At 35.6% G+C, this 23,225-nt stretch overlaps 1 protein-coding gene and 1 long non-coding RNA gene across 8 annotated transcripts in view; one reads left to right on the top strand and one right to left on the bottom strand.

The window, feature by feature from the left end:
• The first annotated feature begins 289 nt into the window (after positions 1-289).
• Positions 290-23,225, top strand: part of LOC103489692 (protein TPX2-like) — a 38,330-nt gene continuing 15,394 nt past the window's right edge. For 2 of the 6 annotated variants that reach the window (XM_051080908.1, XM_051080899.1), the window contains exons 1-10: positions 290-873; positions 1,141-1,263; positions 1,964-2,099; positions 2,366-2,474; positions 3,339-3,389; positions 17,250-17,344; positions 17,438-17,528; positions 17,951-18,013; positions 18,150-18,197; positions 18,391-18,440. In XM_051080908.1, coding sequence (XP_050936865.1) covers positions 684-873; positions 1,141-1,263; positions 1,964-2,099; positions 2,366-2,474; positions 3,339-3,389; positions 17,250-17,344; positions 17,438-17,528; positions 17,951-18,013; positions 18,150-18,197; positions 18,391-18,440 — 956 coding nt within the window. In that variant the 5' untranslated portion in view covers positions 290-683. Of the gene's footprint in view, positions 874-1,140; positions 1,264-1,434; positions 1,556-1,963; positions 2,100-2,365; positions 2,475-3,338; positions 3,390-17,249; positions 17,345-17,437; positions 17,529-17,950; positions 18,014-18,149; positions 18,198-18,390; positions 18,441-23,225 lie in introns of all 6 variants that reach the window. The other 4 variants (XM_051080913.1, XM_051080903.1, XM_051080904.1 and 1 more) reach the window with 4 other exon arrangements.
• Positions 8,067-11,194, bottom strand: LOC103489691 (uncharacterized). 2 transcript variants are annotated; one of them, XR_001762676.2, is made up of 3 exons: positions 11,045-11,194; positions 9,084-10,471; positions 8,067-8,410 (listed from the first exon to the last, which is right to left on the bottom strand). It is a non-coding gene; the product is annotated as an uncharacterized LOC103489691 (long non-coding RNA). The 2 variants fall into 2 exon arrangements; XR_001762675.2 differs by lacking the exon at positions 8,067-8,410 and adding an exon at positions 8,578-8,901.

The following is a 23,225-nucleotide window of genomic DNA, read 5'->3' as shown; positions in this document are numbered from 1 at the left end:
TTAACTCCAGACAACTTTATTAAAAAAGGTGTAGGTTATAAATATAAAAAGAAATAAATATTATTTCCTAAATTATTTTTTAAAAAAAGTATATTTTAAATTTTTAATGAAAATCTTGACATTTGACGTTGTGTTGTTACTAGTAAATAAATAAATGCAAATAACAGTTGCGTCATTGTGTGATGTGCAATGGAATTTTCGAAGGTGGGATTCACGAATCCGAAAAATTATAATAAAAAAAAAGAACTTATAATAACAAAAAATAAAATAAAAAACTGGCGTATGCCATTGGGCGGCACCTTATGAAATTGCCGCCACCATTCTCCTTCTTCCTTCTTCCTTCGTCCTTTCTCCGTTCCTTCCTTCCTTCCATGGCTATGGCTTCCTCTTCTAAACTCTAGCTCCACCTACTTCCACTTCACACACACACACACACGAAATTCCTTCTAATATCACCGAAAGTTCTCATATCCTCTTATCGATCATCACAAATTTATGTTTTGTCCCATTTTACAACCAATGTCCGCAGATTTTTCTCGTGGACACCGCAGAGATTCGAGTTGATACAATGTTGTAGAAATATTTGTTGTTTTTTGTACTGTTTTCCTTTCGTGTTTCTGTGAATAAGAAAAATAATTTTCCTGCTTCTTTCGTCGCGTTAACGTTGATACTAAGGCATTTGTATGGAGAAAGAGATGGAAACGGATGAAGAAATGAAAGAGGTCTACGACAAGCCATTTGTTTGGGAGGAGATTGATTTGGATTACGAGTTTGATGTCGCTATGTATTACGATTTCACTCGTCCCGAGACAGAGAAAGAGATCAAGGAAGCCGAGGATTGGTTCAAATTTGCTGGAACCTATCCACCCTCTCGTCAGTATTTCGTTTTCTTATTCATCATTTGTCTGTTCATGCTTTCGATTTTATTTTTATGTGTTATAAATGTTCATGTTATGGAATTATTCTGTTCTGCGGAATCTGATTATTTTATTTTTGAGGACGCTGCTTTCTCTTAGAATAGTTTTTAGTGCATTATGATTATTGTGAATATAGAATCAAATTATTTTCCAAAGCAGATTAAAATTTATTGGTCTTTCATGCTAATTCTTATGGTATGATTTTTGTTTTTCCGTCTTTTAGCATTCGTCCTAAAACTGAAGGGGGAAGAAGAGGTTCAAGCAGAGTGCAACTCTATGGAACTCAAGAATGTCCAGAATCACTGGGACGACCATAAAAATTCTGAGATTAATGAGAATGATCCAGGTATAATGTGCATTTATTTTTTTTATTTATTCGTTCAGTTGGATCCAACCTCGTCAATATGTTGTGCTGGAAGTATTATTTTAATTGTTAACGATTAATATGATGGTGGAAAATGTTGATCTTATACCTTTCCCCGGACCGGTGGGGGGGGGTTTGATTTTGATAAGGCAGAGGTCTTTTCATCAGTCTCGCTCGGAGGCTCAAAGATCATTGAATAAAGTCAAAAAAAGTAGCTCGGTCAGGATAGGTATTCGAATATGCTCGACGGGTAAAGCCTTAAGGAAGGCAAGAGGTAAGCACTACACTATTGTCTAATAGGTTGAGTTTTGGTCTCCCTCTTGAGTACCCGCCCGGGACGTCTTTCTTGTGCCTGTACTGCCAAGGGAAGGTGCCCCATATAGTTAACAAGACTTTTGAGAAACCCCTACAATCCATACTGCCATTGTGCCAGTTTAGATCCTTGTTCCTTTTTCTGTATTTTTTTTTTGTTTGTTTGGTTCACCAGTGGTGGGGTTTTGTATATTTCGTCGCCTAGGTAGCTAAGTTTTTTTTTTTTTTTTTGGGGGGAGGTCTACTTTCTAAAGGAGTTATAGATTATTCTTGTATTGCACTTCATTCAGTTAGGATTATTCATCTGTCTGGAAGTTTCTCCTAGTATTTTCAAACCTCTAACTCCCACCCGTCGATTAACTTCCTCAAGATATTCTAGGAATTAATTTGAAGTCTACTATCAAGGTAAATCCACCAAGGTGTTCAACTTTTATGAAACCAACAGCAAGCTATTTGGCCAAGCAAAATCAACCTCGGGGAATACATTCCAACACGGTTCTTCGAAGGTGATGTTCATATCTTAAATACTGTTCTCATGCCAATAATGATGTATGCAGTGTCTCTTTCTCTTGATATATGATGGGTTCATTTCTCATTCCACTCGTGAAGATAGGTTTATATCAGGATAGTTGGTGATAGTTGTGGCTCATTCATTATTGTGGAACATGTTACTGTGAAATAAGGGTTCAATATAATCATTATTTATTGTTATAGTTTATTTTATGTTCTTATTCAATTTTATTCTCACTTATCATTTTGTAATGTTTCTTAGATTTCAGTTCAGCTTGGGCGATAGTATAGAGATCAGCTCTCAGCGGTCTTCATTGAATATTAGTCATGCTACCAAAAGGCAGAAGTTGGAGGCTGGTTATTTTTCCAATGTATGTGGAAATTTCTATTTCTACATTTATTTTTATTTATTTATTTATTTTTATTTTTATTTTTATTTTGTTTTGGTATTCTACAAATCTCTTACATGTAGCTGTCTTTATTGAGGCAAAGGGAATGAAACATTAGTGTGTCAGACAGAAGAAGACAGTATTCAACCTTTTCTTTTTCCAAACCAAATATTCTTTCTAACAGCGTGCCCATCTTTCCTGTGTTAGCTTAAAAGTGTTTTGCGTAGGACAACAATTAGGATAGGAACATATGAACCACATACCTTATAGCTATTAATATACTCACTCTAGTTGAACTAAGCTCTTACTGGCAACCTCCAAGATTTTGAAACCCATTCATTTAGATGGTTTAGTTACCTCCTTAGCAAATATTGCTATCTGTTTCTCTTGCATTCTTGTTTATTACTGACATCATTTTAAAAAATATTTGAAGATGCTGTTAAGGGTACGAAGACTTAAAACTGATGGGTTTCTAGAGTGCTGACTACTGTCCAATCGCCAAGACTTGTGTTTTCTAATTGGCGTATTGTTTCCATCTAACTATTGCTATTGCTTTCTTCGTCTCATCTCACACTCTGTAACATCATAAATGCAGCATATTTGAGTGGTTTGATTAGTTTTATCTTGGAATTTCATTTTTGTTTTATCAACCTTTTAATAAATACATTTTTCCTAATCCTAAAATATTAAAAGCAGAGAGACAAAAAGGAAAGGGATTTCGTGGAATTTATTTTTCTTTAATATGCTTTTGTAGAACGGGCAGTTACTCATGTTCCAGTCTATCAAACCTGCAGAGTGAGTCTATTAGTCACAAGTTTTTAAGGAACTTTTAACCTTCTGCTGCAGGTCCGACATTCAAAGCGTCAAACAAGTTTGCTTCACAAAATACCTAAAAAGGTAATCAATGCATCTTCCTTCAATATATCATACTTGTGAATCAAACATTGTACTTATGCAAACTTATCATTACGGTAGTAGAGTGTTAGTATGGAAAGTTTTTCTTTTTTAAGGTAAAGAGTCTTTTATTAATATTAATATTGAAAGTAACAACAATAGCTAACACAAAGATTTACGTGGAAACCCTAATACAAGGAGAAAAACCATGAGAGAATTTTCAATTTTCTTATTATTTTCTTATGCCACACAATAATACAAGAATGGAGATTAATAGACAACATGAACCTAAGATAAAAAAGGAAAGAATAAATAAGGTTACGTAGAGTACAAAAGAACCTTTGGGCTTTCAACATACAACAAGCCCACTAATTCTAACCATTAATAATGACACAAAAGCACAATGTACAAGAAGATTATACATTACAAGAAATCGGGCTTTTTCCGACGTCGAAAAAGACGTCGGCATAAAAGACGTTGGTAATAAGAGGTTCTCCCAACGCATAAAGTAAGACGTCGGGAGAAAAAGCTATTCTCGACGCATAAAGTAAGACGTCGGGAATAAGAGGTTTTTCCGACGCACAATTCATGCGTCGGGCACAAGACGTCGAAAAATAAGGGATATTTCCGACACCGACCTAACGCGTCGGGAAATGTCGTCGGGAAATAAAGGGTATTCCCGACGTTGGCCTAACGAGTAGGAAAAGGCCTAGGTATTTCCGACGCCGTAAGTGTGCGTCGGGAAAGGCAAGTAGTGCGTCAAGAAAGACCTAGGTTTTCCCAACGCCGTAAGTAGTGCGTCGGGAGATCCCCTTAATATTTATTTTGTTTCTATTTTACACAGAACTGAAAACAAAAGGGAAAGGGTTCGGACAAGAGAGAAGCATTTGTCGCCGTCCGTAGCTCGCCGCCGTCTGTTCCATCATCGTTGTCGTCCATCGTCGCCGTCCGTCGCCGCGGCCGCAACTTCAGCCTTCCTCTGTTCGTAGCTCGCCACCAACCTTCTCTTTGATGTCTTTCAAGTTCTTCTCTCTCCATTCTCACTTTTTCAGGATCCCGTTTGTCACCCTGTACCTAAGTCAGTCCTAAACAAATATATCTCAAATGAATATTTTTTTTATTGAAACAACTTTCATTGAATGAATATGTGTGCGTCTGTGCATCATAGGGTTGACCTAACATTGGATAAACAAGAAAAACCTCAAGTTTAATGAACCTTTTCAAGTGTCTTTTCTCGAGCTTTCAGTATAGTGTCGGCAAAATGGTTCCTTAACAAAGCTGCATGGTAAAGCCTGTCGAGAGAGGCTTTCCTGACGCAGTGCTTTCCCGACGCCATGGATTACGTTGAAAAGGATGCCGTCGGGAGAGGCTTTCCCGACGCGTGACCAACACAGCATCGGGAAAGCCTATCCCGACTCACTCCCTCCGACGTTTGTCCCGACGCCGAGGACTGCGTCGGGAGATCCTTTCCCGACGTATTTTTCACTTCCTCCGACGTTTTTTGGCGTCGGGAAAATTTCGATTTCTTGTAGTGATATAATGAGCATAAGAACCTAAGGATTACTAGACGCACCCGGACATCTGAACCAAGTTGATACCTCCTTAGCATCCTCATCATATCTGTATAAACTATTAAGAACATATAATATGAGGATAAATGAAGGTCAGCACAAGCTGTAAAAACCCAGAATCCAAAATCTAATACACCAAATCTACACTGACCAAAAGGCACCGATAAGGAAGGAGACCAAAAAATAATGAACCTTGATTAAATTGTTGAAATGAAGGCACCCTAGTTTAGATTTAAATCAGAGATGTTGTACATGTTGAATTCCTTAGAAAGAATGTACCACAAAGAGGCATTTTGATGAGCATTTTCAAAACGATCGAACCAACTTAGAGATTTGTTGTGAAAAGTCCTTTGGTTTCATTCAATCCAAAACTTGGCCAATAAGGCTTTGTCTGCATTCCACCAAAGAATTTGTGCAGTCTTCTTAAGATGGGGTCCTCCTACAAGCAGTCTAACCCATTCTCTACTCTCCAAGAGAGGCATCCAAGACATTTTAAAGATGGAGAACCAACTTCTTCCACCAATTGGCTGGATATGATTAAAGAAAAAAGAGGTGTAAAGGGCTTTCTTCATGCTAGAGACAAAACGAGCAGATTGAGGGTGAGAGACAACTATTTGGCAATTTTATCTGTAAAATTATATAAATGTTCAATTGACCAACCAACATCACTCAAACTAGAATATTCACATACCCAGTGGTATAATATACAAATGTCGAGTTTAAGTGAGAAAATGGAATACAATAAACTCGGGTATACTTTAGATACATATCCAATAAAAACAAGGATAGTGGATATGGATAATATCCTTAAATCTTGAACAAATAAAGAAATTATAATAAAGAAATGTGATAAAGTTATTTGACTAATACATCCCCTCAAAACTCAAGACAATGAAGTAGTCATGAGTTTGGAAGAGCATGACGGAAAGGGACGTGATGGAAGAGCCTTGGTGAAGAGATTAGCAACTTGGTCTTGTCAAGAAACAAATTGGATGACAAGATATTTCCAAAGAACATTCTCTCAAATAAAATGATAGTCAATTTCAATGTATTTGGTATGAGCATGAAATACGTGATTGTTGGCTAGTGAGATACCAGACACATCATCACACCACAATAGAGGAGGGTCTACCAAGAAAAAGGATAAAATCATTGGTGGTTGATACAATCGATAACTATTCTAATTTAGATCAGGGTTTAAGCTTGTTGCCATTTATTCCTAGCCCATGCATCTAATGATTTTTTTTGAATTCGTGAATCCCACCTTCGAAAAATCTCGACAAATCTTGCTCTAATCATGCTTGTTTACTTCATAAAAGTCTCTATGGTCTCAAGCAGGCAGCTCGAGCATGGTATGATTGGTTGGCATTTTATTTACTCACACTAGAATTCATTATGTCCAATGCAGACAACTGCTTATTTGTCCAATCTGATGGCTCTTCATTGACTATTTGTCCAATTTGATGGCTCTTCATTGACCTATCTTTTACTCTATATTGATGATATTATCATCGTTGGCTCAGATTTCGATCCTGTGCTTCTTTTAAAAGATCAACTTTCTTCAAACTTTTAGATATTAGGCAATCTTAGGCATGTCCATGACAAATTCTTGTCACATACTCATGTCCACGACAGTTATTCTCCATGCATCAGATCCACTTTTATCTAATGTTACCCTATACCGAAAGTTTCATTACAGTATCTCACACTAGACCTGATATTGTATTTGCGGTCAATCGTGTTAGCCAATTCATGCAACAACCTACTGCGATTAATTACACGACTATTAAACACATCATTTTGATATCTTTGTGGAACACATGATCTTGGTATTTTGTTCAAATCTGGCAAGCTTTTTGTAGAAGCATTCTATGATGCAAATTGGGCAAGTGATTCTTCAAATCGTCGCTCCACGACAGAATATGTTGTTTTTCTTGGCTTCTCTCCTATAACCTAATCTGCCAAGAAGCAACCTACTATTTCTCGATCGTCTACCAAGGTCCCTTGGCTATGTTATTTTCATATTTTCTTGGCAGATCCTCCTCTCTTGCAGTGTGACAATGTGTTAGTTATCTCACTAGGTATTTCATGTTCTTACCAAACACATTGAAATTGACTATCAATTTGTTTGAAAAAGGTTCTTAGCAAAGATCTTGTCATCCGATTTGTTTCTTCACTAGACCAAGTTAATGATCTCTTCACCAAGGCTCTTCCATCGCGTTCCTTTCGGTTATTCTCTTTAGTTTGAGGGGGTATATTAGTCAAATAACTTTATTACATTTCTTTATCATCATTTATATATTCACTATCCTCGTTTTCCTCCCCTTTTTCAGCTATATTATCACCATCCATTGTTTGTATCGACCACCCATTATAAAAAGGGAGCGTACATAATTTCAAAAGATGTGCAGGAAAAATTACAATTGAAAGTTAAAATTACTTGGAAGTTCATTTCTAATTGATCGAGAAAGCTTGTTGTAATTCCATGAAATATTTGTACCTTTTGTAAATTTCACACAACAATGAAGTTGCGTTGTTTCTTATTTCTTATAAGAAAAAAACAAAATATCTTCAGGAGTAAACAAAATATTACCTCGAGTTTTTGCTTAAATCTTTGTGATGGTTGTGTAGATTGAAATATATCTAGTTGACATTGTCCTTGAAGTCACTAAAGTAATGTAAGATCTCTAGACGCACAAAATCGTCGGGATGTACACAAAAACGCATCGAAAAAAGATCTCTCGATGCAAATGCTTGTCAAGATCGTGGTTGGACGAAATGCATTGAAGAAACCTTCTTGACGGCAAGAAATGCACCATCGGGAGATCGTATGTAACTCCCAACGCTACATACGACATCGAGAGTTTGATTATTTTAAAAAAAACATTCCATCATTACTTTTATTTTATTTTTGTAACCTAAAATTTTGAGCCCAAATAAAAAATAATCAAATAAATTGTATTTATACAGTATCAAGACAATTAAAATATCAAAATTTTCAACTCATAAAATTAAATAATCAAACAAATTGCATTTGTACATTTATCTTTGTAGAAAGCATAGAATTAAAGGCCTAGCACCTCATTACAACTTGGGATTAATATAGTAGTTTGAACTTTGGTGCACAACTTTTCAACAATTATAATAATAATGAGAGTGAAGTAATCCACATTTGTCTCAACATTGTTACATACCATTGTTTCCTTGCTCTGATAAAATTATAAATAATTCACCCTTCAAAGTCCCACGTTGCAGACCATATTTAGACACAAGGTCCATTTCCTTGTAAAAGAACAAGAATGAAGGGTACTCATGAAAGTATACAATGAAACATAACGTGAACCATTCACAATATCTGCCCACATTAAGTTTGTAATAAAGCAGAACAAAAGGATGAGTGGTTTAGGTTCTGAATCTCCAAGGTTCGGGTTCTCTGCTTGGCCTTATTTTGAGCTGTAGGATTATTTGGGTTGGATTAAAATTGCATCAATCCAAGAACGTTGGAAATGTTTAGCAAGTCGCAAATCTAATATGATAATAAGCTAAGCAGAACCTCCATCCTTCCAAGATTTTAATCAAGGCATTTAGGATAAACTAGAACTAGAACGACCCACACAAACTTATAACTAACAAGCAATGCTATTTTCTCATTAATCTAACCAGAAGTCATAACCATTCATCCTTCAACAATAGGACAGACAACATTACAACTTGAAATTTCACGTCAAGCACCCCTCATGAGTTAAAGCAGGATGGTCAGAATCTCTCCTATAATACTATGTAGGGAAAGGGCAATTGTATCTACTTTCCACTAATTGTGTGAAAGGAGAAGAAGATTAGACTAATGAAACCAACTATGCAACTTGGTGGTACCGAAAACAGAATCGATATATTAGGAAGTACATGGACCAGCTTTAAAACTCTTCAAACTTCAAAGCTGTTGACTGAAATAAAAATGGATGAAGCTAATATTTAAGAATCACAATTAGAAAGCGTTCTCTCTTGCGAGAACCGTCATGTAGAACAAACAAATACAACAACTAGAGAGTTACTGATCAATCAATATTCAATAAGAAAAAATAAACATAAACACAGAACTTGTTCAACTAAAATATAGAAAAGCAACCTGAAACTATTCTCTTAGGTGGTAGTAGTGGTGCTTTTGGATTACAAGGCATGCTAAGACATCTCTCCCAGAAACCAGCAAAGGTAGCAAACGGATTGCCATTGGCATCCTTAACATCCCACAGTTCCTACAGTAAACCTCCTTCACCCATGATCCCGAATGAGCGATGAAGGATCTAACAGAACAAATTCACTTTCATAATATATGTATATCCAAATCATTACCAAGACATCAAAGAAAACACCATAATTCACCAATTCTAAAGGAAGAATCTATTCACAACACAACCATTTAAGAACCCCCTTCCCTCTTTCCAATCCCATGAAAACTGAAGCACTTGCAATTAGAATCCGAGAAGACAGTTTATATCAATAATAAGCAGAGTTCACCTGGTAATTAATAAGAATTAACAAGCAGATGAATAAAAATCTCAGTATAATGTCACAAAATATCTTCCATCCTTGAAAAAACCCCACAAATAGAAGAAAATTAGATCACTATACAAACAATTTCAAGCACATCCAACAACAAACAAATCAATTGTAGAAGAAAAACAAAGAAACCCAGAAAGAAGAACAAACCGTATAAGAGATTGAAGAAGAGGTGAGAAGCACCGATGGGCTTAAAGGCGTCAAGCAGCAAAGTAGAAACGGTGTTTGTGGATCTCTTAGTGAGAAGAAAAGTACCAAGGATTCTACGAGAGGAATCAAGACGAGCTAAGCTTTGTTTAAGCCACCATCAGGAAACTCTACCATGATAATAGTGACCCTCTTCTTTAGGAGCCTAGAAGAAGACAGCGACGACGGCGCCAGTAAGAGGTGGGTTATAGACCTAGCACCTCTCTCCATAGAATTATACCCATCCCCTTCCCCTTCTTCGCAGGTTTGTGAAGTACAAATCTGGGAGGGTTTTTAAAGACTAACTCCCGACGCCGTCCAACATGCATTGAGAGTTATCCCCAAAACTGTCGACGCTTTAATTAATGCATCGGGAATTCGCTTCTATCTCCCGATGCCGTGAACTTGCTGATGGTTGCGTCAGGAGAGGCCTTATCTCCCAAAGCATCATCTCCTGACGATTTAAAGTGATGTCGAGAGATCCAAAATTTCATGCAGTGAGTTCTTCACGATAGAGTAACACACATAGTTCCAAGTCATAACAATGGCGTTTTCAGTATCCAAGTAGCAAACAATGGATCAACTTTGGCCGGTGCCTTTCTCTCTGGTAAGATATCCTATTTTTACTTGTCTATGAATATACATTTGAACACCATGGGACCAACGAAGAAAGTTATCTCCATTAGGTAAATAAGTCAGATCGTCAGAGTGTGGACATTCGGAGCATAACGATTTTCAGAAACGTTAGCCATCAATGACTTGTCTTGCATACTGCACATTGAAAACATGAAAATGCACTAAATAAAGGGAAAAAAAGCTCCAAAAACAAGATTTCAGCAGTTAAAACCAAACAAAATAATAATAAAAGGAGCACTAGCAGAGACGATTGAAGATGTCAGCAGACAACGCAAAACCCCTGTCAGTGGTGACAAGGATGTTTGCGAACCATTGGAATGGTGGGTAACTTGGGGATTATAAGGGATCACCGATGCACATCCCCGTTGTCGGGTGGGTATGAGTTAGAGGTATGGGGACGGTGGCTGATAATGAAGTAATGGCTAGGGTTAGGATTTATATACTTAGGGATTTATTATATGTGTTTGCATCGATACCATGTAGGTCATTATTCAAGGAGCAACAAGATTTAAAATCAAGACAATGCATTCTATTCTTTAAGAACATTTTATTTGAGAAACACAAAAGACAAATCAACAAAAGAAAATAAATGTTCAAATCCTGAAACTATCTATCCAACAAAGTGTTAAAAACAATCTAAAATCTTAAAAATATAGCGGAAGCAGCAATATAGTGTCAAATGGCACGATTGCGGGTTCCTTTTGAGACCTGAAGCTGCAGGGACGACGAGAACGGCGGCGGTGGCTAGACGCTACGGCCGACAGACGAGCTACGATTGACGGCGCGACGACAAGAAGAAAAGATGGAGAAGGCAACGCCAACCGTTTAGATGTGAGGAAAAAGAAGATGAAAAATATATTACTTTTTTTTTTAATTGCGCATAATACGAGGAGAATTATTTATTTAAATCCTAAATTCTTTTGATTTATTTTAAAAAATATAATAAAACTTCAAAATATTTACATAGAATAATTCCAAAAACGGAAAAAGTCCACGATCCACGATGAAAAATACCAAAAATATTCCGTCAACAACGTGCCTAATATACTTGTTATATGATTGTTTAAATTTGACTAAATTTTTTTTTAAAAATTTAGTACATGATCATTTACATTTGGCTAAATGAATTTTTTCAAGGTTCTTTTGGTACGTGATCGTTTAGATTTGTTTACACGATCGTTTATTTTTTCAAGATTCTTTGGTATATGATCGTTTAGATTTGACTAAACAATTTTTTTGGTACATGATTGTTTAGATTTGTCTACACGATTTTTTTTACACGATCATTTAGATTTTGCTACTCCAATTTAAACGATTTTTTTCAAGATGATCTTTTAGATTTGACTATTTTTTTTTGTATACGATCGTTTAGAATTGATTACCCAAGTTAGATACCAAATCTAAACGAGGTAAAAAAAGATTACACAAATCTAAATCTAAACGACGTATAAAAAAGAAGAGGAAAGAAGAAAGATGATGGAAAAAAAATTGCAGCAGAAAAAAAAATAAGAGGAAAAGAAGAAAGACTCGAAAGAAATTTCGAAGCGAACAGAAAAGAAAGACGGAAGGGGTAAACCTGAAATATTTAAAAATGACTAACTTCATGCCCTTTGTTACAAGAGCGTAAATATTTGAGTGGTTTGTCATATTTATGAAATTTTCCAAATTCTTTTCCCTTTTCCCAAAACATATATATGACTTTTATAAATCCAACAAAAATAGAAAATGGGTAACAAAAACAAAACAAAAAAAAGCACGTGAACCCAACATAAAATGTAGATTTGATTTTGATACTGTAGAAATTCGTCGCTTCTATTTCTTATTTTTCTTTGTGATTTATTTATCTTCTCTTCGAGATTTCTTCTACTATTCTTTCGGTTTTTATTATATTTTTATTTAGTTTTTTCTTTCTTTCTCATTCTTTTTTTTTCTTCCAGCTCTCCTAGAAAATTAAGATTGTTTAAATATTATTTTGATATAATATTTGATTTGAACGATCACTTACTAAGTCAACATGATCGTTTAGCAGGATTAATACAATGGTTTCGATTTGAAGCCATTTTCTCATTGTTTAAAAACAATCGTTTAATGTGTTCAACACGATTATTTAAATTTGAAGTCATTTTCTCATCATTTATAAAAAACTGATCGTGGAGATATGATCTAAACAATCTGTAACGACTCAACTTTTCAGACTAAGCCAAGGTCATTACTTTACTTCATCAAAACATTAAAAAAAAACTAATAAAACCTGTTTAAAATCATTAAACATAAAAAAATAAGGAAATCTGTCTTTAGGTCCTATTTCAAACAATTTCAAAAGTTTACATATTTTATGAAATCATCAAAGAAAAAAACCAAATAAATAGATATCCTGAACCTGACTCGTTTTCAATCCTCAAAACAAAATAAGTAAAAGAAAAAAACACTAAGCGATAGCATTAAAAGAAAGACGTTCCCATATGGCATTCACGAATCCTTCTTGCCTTTCGTCGGTCTATTTATCGCATTATCCTTGTTTGAAAAAGTAAAATATAAAAGAGTGAATATAAAATATATCCAGTAAGAGACCCACTACTGGTCCCGTTAGAGGTAAAAACAATTAGCTTCCTATTAGGGGTACCCTGCAACATAACAGTCTAGTGATCCTGTAGGATATGCACATCAGTCTAATGATTCCGTAGGACGCACATATCAGTCTAGTGATCCCGTCGGATACACACATCAGTCTAGTGATTCTATAGGGTACACATCTTAGTTTAGTGATCCCGAAAGATGCACAGCTTGTGGTGATCCCGTAGGACACCATGCTTGCAAGGTATATCACCCTATAGATAAAACTAATAGTTACTGCTCAGACCATTCTAAACAGCCCACGATAGTCACATCAAAATACATTTTAAACTAACAATTTGTTCTTTACGCATAACCAGATAAACAGTCTAAGTTTAGTCAACAGTACCGTCCATCAATATATGTAACTAAACTATAAATCACAGTTACACCATCTAATTCCAATCCATAGTACAAACCATCAATATTTAAGTACACCTGACAGTAAAATCATTTACATTCAGTCAACAGTGCAACTCTACATGACAGTCAAATCATTATCATCTATATTCAGTCAACAACACAACCCATCAATATATTTAAACTACACATAACAGTTAAGTCGTCTATACTCAGTCAAAAGTGTAAACTAACAATACTTTCTATCTACACATAAGAGTCGAATTAGTGCATTCTTTATATTATAACTTTCATATCAGTCATTACGTTCCAATTCTAAATTGAGTCTAGCAGAAATCACGTTCCAAGAGTCTAGTAGAAATCCCTTACTTTACGCTTAGCTAAGATTCTCGATAAAAGAAGTCCAATGAACCAACCTTCAAACACCATATTAAGCAAAGCCATCCAACCAAAATATCCAATTGCGAATTCAATTAGGCTTGGCTTCCCTGAGGATGGAGATCAATTAGGCCAGACGCAGAGGATGGGTGGAGGATCTTCACGGATGGAGATCAATTAGGCCAAACGAATCGTTCGACGGCGTGTGCGACAAACCACAACCTGTGCGAACGAATCTGATGCCTTGGCTTAGCCGATGAGGAACATGACAGAGAGTGGACAGAGAACTAAGGTTGGTCGGACGAAGAAAAAAAGGCGAAGGGTGAGGGCGACACTGTGCAATTTCGAAGGAGAAAAGGCTGGGGCACACAAGTAAGGGTTTTTTTTTAAAAAAATATAATAATAATAATAATAATAATAATAATAATAATAATAATAATAATAATAATAATAATAATAATAATAATAATAATAAGGGATCTTTTAAAAAATATAAAAAAACGACAAAGTATTTACACTATATAAAAATAATTTTTAAAACGGAAAAAACCCAGAGGTCCACTATGTAAAATGCCAAAAATGTCCTGTCAACCACGCCAACAACGCAGACGTAATATATTTGCGATCGTTTATTGTTTGGTACACGATTGTTTAGATATGGCTACAATTTATGCGATCGTTTAGATATGACTACAATTTATCTTTTCAATTTTATCGTTTAATTTTGTTACACGATTATTTAATTTGGTTACGTTTAAATTTGGTTACACGATCATTTAGATTTGAGGACCCAAATTTAAACGGTTTTTTTTTTTTCAAAATTTGATACACGATTTTTTTAATTATTTTGGTACACGATTGTTGATCGTTTACTTTTTTTACATGATCGTTTAACTTTAGCTACTCCAATCTAGATGATTTTTTAAAGATTCTTTATACACGATTTTTATTTTTTTACACGATCGTTTACTTTTTTTTACACGATCGTTTACATTTGGCTACTCCAATCTAAATGATTTTTTACTTTTTTTTACACGATCATTTACATTTAGCTACTCTAATCTAAATGATTTTTTTTTTCAGAATTCTTTATACACGATCGTTTACTTTTTTTACACGATCATTTACATTTGGCTACTCTAATCTAAATGTTTTTTTTTTAGATTCTTTATACACGATATTTTAGATTTTGCTATTTTTTGTACACGGTCGTTTAGATTTGGCTACCTAAATTTAAACCACATAAAAAAAAAAAAAGAGAAAATGAAAAAAGACAATGGAGAGAAACACAGCGAAAAAAAAAAAAGAAAACAAAGAAATACGATAGAAAGATTAAACGACGTAAAAAAGAATCAAAAAAGAAGAAAGGCGATGAAAAGAAATCGCAGTAGAAAAAAAGAGTAAAAGAAGAAATACGATGGAAAAAATTACAGCAAAAAAAAAAAAGAAGAGAAAAAGAAGAAAGACGATGGAAAGAAATCGCAGCAGAAAAAAAAAGAAGGAAAAGAAAAAAGACGATGAAAGAAATTCCATGAGGAAGACGATGAAAGAAATTGCGAGAAAGAGAAGAAAGATGGAAATACAAACCTGAAATATTTTTAAAAATGACAAACTCTATGAGCTTTGTTACACGGGTCATAAATAGTTTGGTGTTTTGTTACATTTATGTAAGTTTCCCTAATAATAATATAATATAATATAATAATTTTATTTTATATTATATTATCTTATATTATTATAAAAGGGAAACTTACATAAATATAACAAAACTGTACACTATTTACGGTTCGTGTAACAAAAACTCATAAGATATGTCATTTTTTTAAATATTCCAGCTTTGTCCTTCCATTTTTCTTTTCCTTCTCGCGATTCGTCTTTCTCCTGTTATTTCGTCTTCCCCGTCTTTCCTGTCTTCCCCTGCGATTTCGTCTTTGTTCTTTTCTCTTTTTCTTTTTTGCAATTTCTTTCCAACATCTTTAATATTTTTCAATTCTTTATTTATGTCGTTTAATCTTTCCATCATTTTTTTTCGCTACAATTTTTTTCCACCGTCTTTTGTTTTTTTACGCATTTACATTTGGTAACCAAATCTAAATGAATGTGTATAAGACTGTGTACAACAAAATAGCAAAATCTTTTTAATTCTTTATTTATGTCGTTTAATATTTCCATCGTTTTTCTTTTTTCCTCTTCGTTTTTTTCACTTTGATTTCTTTCCCATCGTCTTTTTTTTTTTTTTTTTTTTTTACGCATTTACATTTGGTAATCAAATTTAAATGACTTTGTATAAGATTGTGTACAACAAAATAGCAAAATCTAAAAGATCGTGTATAAAAATCTTGAAAAAAAATCATTTAGATTGAAGTAGCAAAATGTAAATGATCGTGTAAAAAAATAAAAGATTGTATATAAAAAATCTTGAAAAAAAAAACATTTAGATTGGGTCCCCAAATCTAAACGATCGTGTAAAAAAATTAAACAATGAAATTGAAAAGATAAATTGTAGTCATATCTAAACGATCGTGTATAAATTGTAGCCATATCTAAACGATACCGTTGTAGTCATATCTAAATGATCGCGTATAAATTATAACAATATCTAAACGATCACCTTGTAGCCATATCTAAACGATTGTGTATATATTGAACAATATCTAAACGATCGCGTATAAATCGCAAATATATTACACGTCTGTTATTGACGGGACATTTTTAGTATTTTACACGGTGGGCCTCTGAGCTTTTTCCGTTTTTGGAATTGTTCTATAGAGTGTAAATATTTTGTCCTTTTTTTTATATTTTTTAAAATACCTCTTATATTATCTTATATTATTATAAAAATATATTTTTCTTTTTCTTTTCTTTTTTCTCACAAAACTCAATTAACATAACACCCAACAACATTAGAATCTTAGTAACATAAGATGATTACCTTGAAATCTTGGGGCGTTGCACAATCGCCTGCCATAGTTAACACGTTCGTTTAGATTTAAAATATTTTTCTATCGTTAAAAAGAAACCATAATCGTGTATCATTTCCTATACGATCGCGTATCATAATCGTTTAAAATAAACAAATATGCGCGTGTGTGGTCGATTAATATTGGGACATTTTTGGTATTTCTCATTTTCGGCTTGTGACTTTTTTTTCTTCTATATTTTTGAAAAAACCCCGATGTATTTTAAAATGATTTTCTTTTCTTAATTAATTTTTCAAAATTTTCAAATTCATTTTCAAATTAAAAACCATTTTGGGTTGGTCTAGTAGTAGAAGGAAGATACAGTCTTAATATCTAACTAAGTAGCCCAAACACTCACGGGTATAAAAAAAAAAACTCGAAATCGAAGATCTTAAATCCAAAATTTCAAAATATCCAAATCTTCCTAAATTTTAAATTGAATTACTGCAACATTCTAATTTAATTTAATATTTATAAAACCAAAATATAATTTAATTGATCCAAGATAATTAAATAAAATTACCTCAATTTTGAAATGTTACGTGTAATCTCGGTTCTTAGTTCGTTCATCAACTAGAACTTAACCCTTATAGCTACTGCAGGTTGTTTCAGAAGTTTTTCCACCTCTTACAAAAATTAAAGCTACCATACCTAGAGAGCCCAATCTTGAGACAGCAAATAGAGCACAAAGAGACAGGTAGTAACTTTATTTGAACCAAAATAAAACATTTTTTTAACTCATTCAGCATTTAATAATTTGTGATCTGAGCTGATGGCATCAACTTGCAAGTTTGAATTTCAGGTCTAAAATCGACATGACAACAACTGAACATAATAAATTGGATGCTTCTAACTTTAAAGCACGGCCGCTGAACCGAAAAGTTAGTATTGATGTAGTGCTTGGCACAATTTCTTTTATATTAAAATTTATTTATTCATATTAGATTTACTCCATTCGTTGTATGATATTATAGCACTTCTCTTGACTCGATCAGTTAAACTCTTCCTCATGGTGCTCCCCTTCTAAGAAGTTTGAAAGGTTTTAAATCCAAGATATCTATTGCAACTGGGCTGCTTTTATTACACCATTATAGTTTTGTTTCTTTAAGTTTCTCTTGTTTCCCTTATTTTGTTGCAGCTTGACTTATGATTTTGTTAGTTATGAACTTATGATTTCAGTTGTTTTATTTTTGTTTTTCGTATTGTAGAGCGCTACTCTCTTTCATTCTTTTAATGAAAACTTTCGTGTACTCTTCTAAAAAGAAAAGAGTTACAAACATTATTGCACTTTTTGGCTTTACAGATCCTTGAGGCTCCTACTTTGCTCCCACCAAAGAAGAGTATACCGCAGATGCCTGAATTTCAAGTAATTTGTCTGAGCATTGTTTTCATTTTTTGAGCTAATGTTTGTTCCAGCACCTTGACGGAAATTTTTATTTTACTTCAGTGGGCAAGTATTTTGTACCTTAAGTTTATTTACAACTTTTATTTGGTTGTTTTAGGTGTTTCATCTTAAGACATCAGAGAGGGCCGCACAACACACATATGTTGTAAGTTATCAGACTGTTTTACTAATGGTCACCATTTATGTTTGTACACATTTCAGTCTATGATGATTAAGCCGGTGTGTTTAGTGGTAAATAAACAGTCTTGATTGAGTCTGTTGTAAACAATTTGAAAATGGTATGTTTCTTTTTTAAATGCTAAAAATTTCTTGTAGCACTGACACACCAACTATTGCAGGTAAGTAAATCCTTACGTAATTCACAAAGTGAAAGCAAGTGCACAAGAAGGTAATTGAGGTAGATCTTTCAGCAATTGTAAATTTATAATGTAAAAGGCCTTTACTTTGAAGATCTAATTAATGATTATAGATGGGGCAACTACGAAGTATATTTATATTGCTTTGAGTCCGTATAAAGTATTGGTGTCATACCGGTGATTGTATGCATATTAGATTATACATGTTATTGAATGTAGGGACAGAGAATACACAAATTTACGTGGAAACTCGAGTACCGAGAGAAAAACTACGATATTTTTCCTTTTATTATTTTCTGACAATAATACAATAGGTACAAGAGGGGGAAATAAATAGAAAAAGATAAAAAAAAAAAGGAAAGAATATTTAGGGCAAATCTTATAATGGGCTAAGCCCACTAATTCCAACACTCCCCCTCAAGTTGGGACATAAATATCAATGAGGTCCACCTTGTTAAGATAAAAGTCGAAGTTTGGTTTGAGAATCTTCTTGGTGAGGACATCAACAACTTTTCTGTAACGCCCCGAAGTTCGAGGTAAAATTTTAGCATTTTAAGTGATTTGTTCGGAAATTTGAGTTTTGGTAAAACAAAAAAAAAAAAAAAAATAATAATAATATAATATTGATTAGATTATTATTATCGGGGTTTATTATTATAATTTTTAATGTTAATATTTTCTTTTTATTTATTTAAAATAAATATTAATATTCTTATTTAATTTTATTATAATTAATTAATATTAATATTCTATTATAAATTATATTAATTTTATTCAATATATATATACATGTATCATTAATTACTGATATTATATTTAATATTATTATTATTATTATTCATTTTTTTTATTAAATATATATTTATTATTATTATTATTTATATATATATATATATATATATATATATATATATATATTTGTAAAAAAAAAAAAAAAGAGAAAGGAAGAAGCCCTACGCGCGCGAGCCATCCATTTCGCTTTCTCCCTTGCGCCGCCGCACGACCCGAAAACCCCACCGCCTTCACGAAGCGCCGCCGCCCGTTCGCACACAGCCCATCTCTTCTTCTTTTTCTTCTCCTTCTTCTTCTTCTTTACAGTTCCTCACCGACGACAGCAGACGCTCGTCCGCCGCGGCCTTCATCCATTTCCGTTTCGCCTCCAACCGCCGGCAGCCGACGCTTCTCCATCTCTCTCTCTTCGTTTCTACCACCGCCGGCTTCCTCTCCGTCATCAGCTCGCGTTTTCGACGCCGACAGAGCACAGAGGGAAGCACCGTCGTTCGCCGGAAGGAAAAAGCCTCAGAACCGTGCTGCCGTTTTTCGTCCAACCCGACCCGGTTCCAAGCTGACCCGAACCCGTTTCCGGTCCGAGCCACACAAATCCGAGTGAGTCGCGAGCCGAGCCGCGAGCCGAGTGAGCCGAGCCGCAAGCCGAGCCGCGAGCCGAGTGAGCCGAGCCGCGAGCCGAGTGAGCCGAGCCGCGAGCCGAGTGAGCCGAGCCGCCAGCCGAACCAAGCCGAGCCGCGAGCCGAGTAAGCCGAGCCGCGAGCCGAGTGAGCCGAGCCGCGAGCCGAACCAAGCCGAGCCGCGAGCCGAGTGAGCCGAGCCGCGAGCCGAACCAAGCCGAGCCGAGCCGAGCCGCGAGCCGAACCAAGCCGAGCCGAGCCGAGCCGAGAACCAAGCCGAGCCGAGCCGAGCTGAGCCGAGCCGAGCCGAGCCACCTAAGCCTTCCTTCCTCCACTTCGGTTCACGGTGAGTCTTCGGTAAGGATTGTTTTGATGAATTCCCTAATGTTACGTCGTCCGATTCAAGTTTGAATGTTGGATTAAGATATGGCCCTACTTTTCTCCCTTGAAGGTAGTACAGGGTTGACGCTTAAGTTCTCGGATTCCGCGGCAGACCTGGTTGGAGATAGCTTCCTTTCCTTGGGGTAAGTCAACGGATAACCTTTTAAAACAACTGCTACTAAAGTCACCAACTAAAACTTTCGTGTTTCGTTAGGTAGATCTGTCGAGCGTGGATTTCGATCGAGGGGCATAACCGAGTTTCAGGTAAGGGTTTTCCTACTACTGGACCCCGAGTCCAGGCTAAAACCTTAGTAATCCACAGGGGATTACACGTTAGTGACTGTACTGAATATCTGTATGCGTGTTGACTGTTAAGTACTGATATTATATTTTGTCTGATGAAAATTATACTGTGACTGCTATTTGTGGATTGAGATTTTATGTTGATGGACCTTAAAGTTACGGTTCAGTATGTAGTAAAACACTGGTCTGTATGTGGTTCATGGAGTTTGGACGGGGAAGAACAGTGAGTCCGGTTCTGGTTGGTTAGTCGATTGAATTTAGGGTTTTCCCTAATGGCGTACGAATCGGTAATGCATATAGCAACTGAGGGTGTAGATGTTTAAACCTATACTATCTGACTGACAAAGCCTATGGCGGGACTGTGATATGAATGCCGTTGGGATGTGATTGATGTAGACAGTTTAGTTTGGACTGAGGGGTAACGGTTAGCTTCATCTATGGGGTAGTGTGCCTTACGGATATGTGCATCCTTCGGGAGCATTAGACTGATATGTGCATCCTTCGGGAGCACTAGACTGATATGTGCATCCTTCGGGGGCACTAGACTGATATGTGCGTCCTTCGGGAGCACCAGACTGATATGTGCATCCTTCGGGGGCACTAGACTGATATGTGCATCCTTCGGGAGCACTAGACTGATATGTGCATCCTTCGGGAGCACTAGACTGATACGTGCATCCTTCGGGAGCACTAGACTGATATGTGCATCCTTCGGGAGCACTAGACTGTTATGTAGGGTACCCCCGAATAGGAAGTTAACTGTTGTCCCCTAACGGGCCCAGTAGTGGGTCCCTTACTGGGTATGTTTATACTCACCCTTTCTCTTCTTTAACTTTTCAGGTAGGGGTACAGCGAGGGGCAGACCGACGGGAGGCAGGAAGGATGCGTGAAGGCCATATGGACGCGTCTGATTTTCTTTCGCTTCCGCTATGTATTTTGTCAGAATATTTTGATTGTGGTTTTGGACTGGTGACTTGACATTTTATCTTGTGATTTTTTTTTGAATTATTTAAAATAGGGCCCGAAACTGTCTTTTGTAAGGTTTATACTGTTTTAATGAATCGTATCTGGTCCGTTTTGAATTTTACGTTGAATGGTCGAGTTTTGGTATTTGGTAGTGACCTCAGCTTAGTCCGGAAAAGTTGGGTCGTTACATTTTCAGCTCGAAGGGATGTATGGAATGCATATGTTCCTACTGTCAAGTCTTTCTTTGATGAAATGTGGATCAATCTCAACATGTTTAGTTTTATCATGCTGAACTGGGTTGTTAACAATACTAATAGCGGCTTTATTATCATAAAAGAACTTCAATGGTGTCTCACATTCCTGATAAAAATAAGACAGGACTTTCTGGAGCCAAATTTCTTCACATATTCCTAAACTCATAGCTCTATATTCTGCCTCAGTGCTGCTTCTGGCCACAAAACTTTGCTTCTTACTCCTTCAGGTTACAAGATTGCCCTAAACAAAGGTACAAAAACTAGAGGTAGACTTTCTGTCAACAATAGACCCTACCCAGTTCAAGTTAGTATATGTTTCAATGGTCTTTCTGTCTGTCTTTCTAAATATCAACCCTTTACAAAGTGTCGTTTTCAAGTATCTTAGAATTCTTTTGACAACTTTCATGTGTTCCTCATAGGGAGCTTGGATAAACTGGCCGACAACACTCACATCAAAGGAAATATCACGACGAGTATGGGATAAGTAAATCAATTTACCCACAAGATGTTGATATTGTTCTCTATCAACTGGAACTTGATCATCAGAGTCTCCTGGTTTACAATTGAATTCAATAGAAGTGTTAGCAGGACGACATCCCAAGATACCTGTTTCGGTTAGGAAATCAAGGGTGTATTTTCTCTAAGACACGGAGATGCCTTATTTAGATCTGACCACCTCCATTCGAAGGAAATATTTCAAATTCCCAAATTCTTGATTTCAAATTCATTACCCATTCTTTGCTTAAGTTGATTGATTTCAATTTGATCATCTCCGGACAAAACAATGTCATCCACATAAACTATCAGAACTACAATATTTCTTGTCTTGAAAATTTCTGTAAATAAAGTATGATCAGAGTGCTCCTGACTATCTCCTTGGGACTTGACAAAGATCGTGAATCTGCCAAACCATACTCTGGGTGATTGTTTCAGACCATATAAGGATTTCTGGAGTTTACAAACCTGCTGACCAAACTGGGCTTCAAAGCTAGGTGGGGGGCTCATGTAGACCTCCTCTACTAGGTCTCTATTCAGAAAAGCATTCTTAACGTCCAACTGTTATAGAGACCAATCTTTGTTTATAGCAACTGATAGAAGGACTTTGACAATATTCAACTTAGTAACAGGAGAAAAAGTTTCTAAATAATCAACACCATAGGTCTGAGTAAACCCTTTTGCAACTAACCTTGCCTTGTGTCTGTCAAGTGTTTCATCTGCTTTGTATTTGAGAGTGAACACCCATTTGCATCCTACAGGCTTCTGTCCCTTGGGTAGAGCACAAATCTCTTAAGTGTTATCTTTTCAAGAGCTTTCATCTCTTCCATGACAACATTCTTCCATTTAGGGCACTGTAAAGCAATATGAATATTTTTCAGTATTTTGGTAGTCAAGGCTGGCAATAAAAGCTCTGAATTGCGTTGAGAGATTCTCGTATGACACATAATTAGATATGAAATGCTTTGTATAGGACCTAGTACGTTTCCTTAGTGCAATAGGAAGATCAAGA

Source organism: Cucumis melo, chromosome 1, assembly GCF_025177605.1.
Source record: "Cucumis melo cultivar AY chromosome 1, USDA_Cmelo_AY_1.0, whole genome shotgun sequence".
NCBI lineage: Eukaryota > Viridiplantae > Streptophyta > Magnoliopsida > Cucurbitales > Cucurbitaceae > Cucumis > Cucumis melo.
The sequence above is the reverse complement of the archived record's forward strand: the minus strand, read 5'-3'. Positions and strand labels throughout refer to the sequence as shown.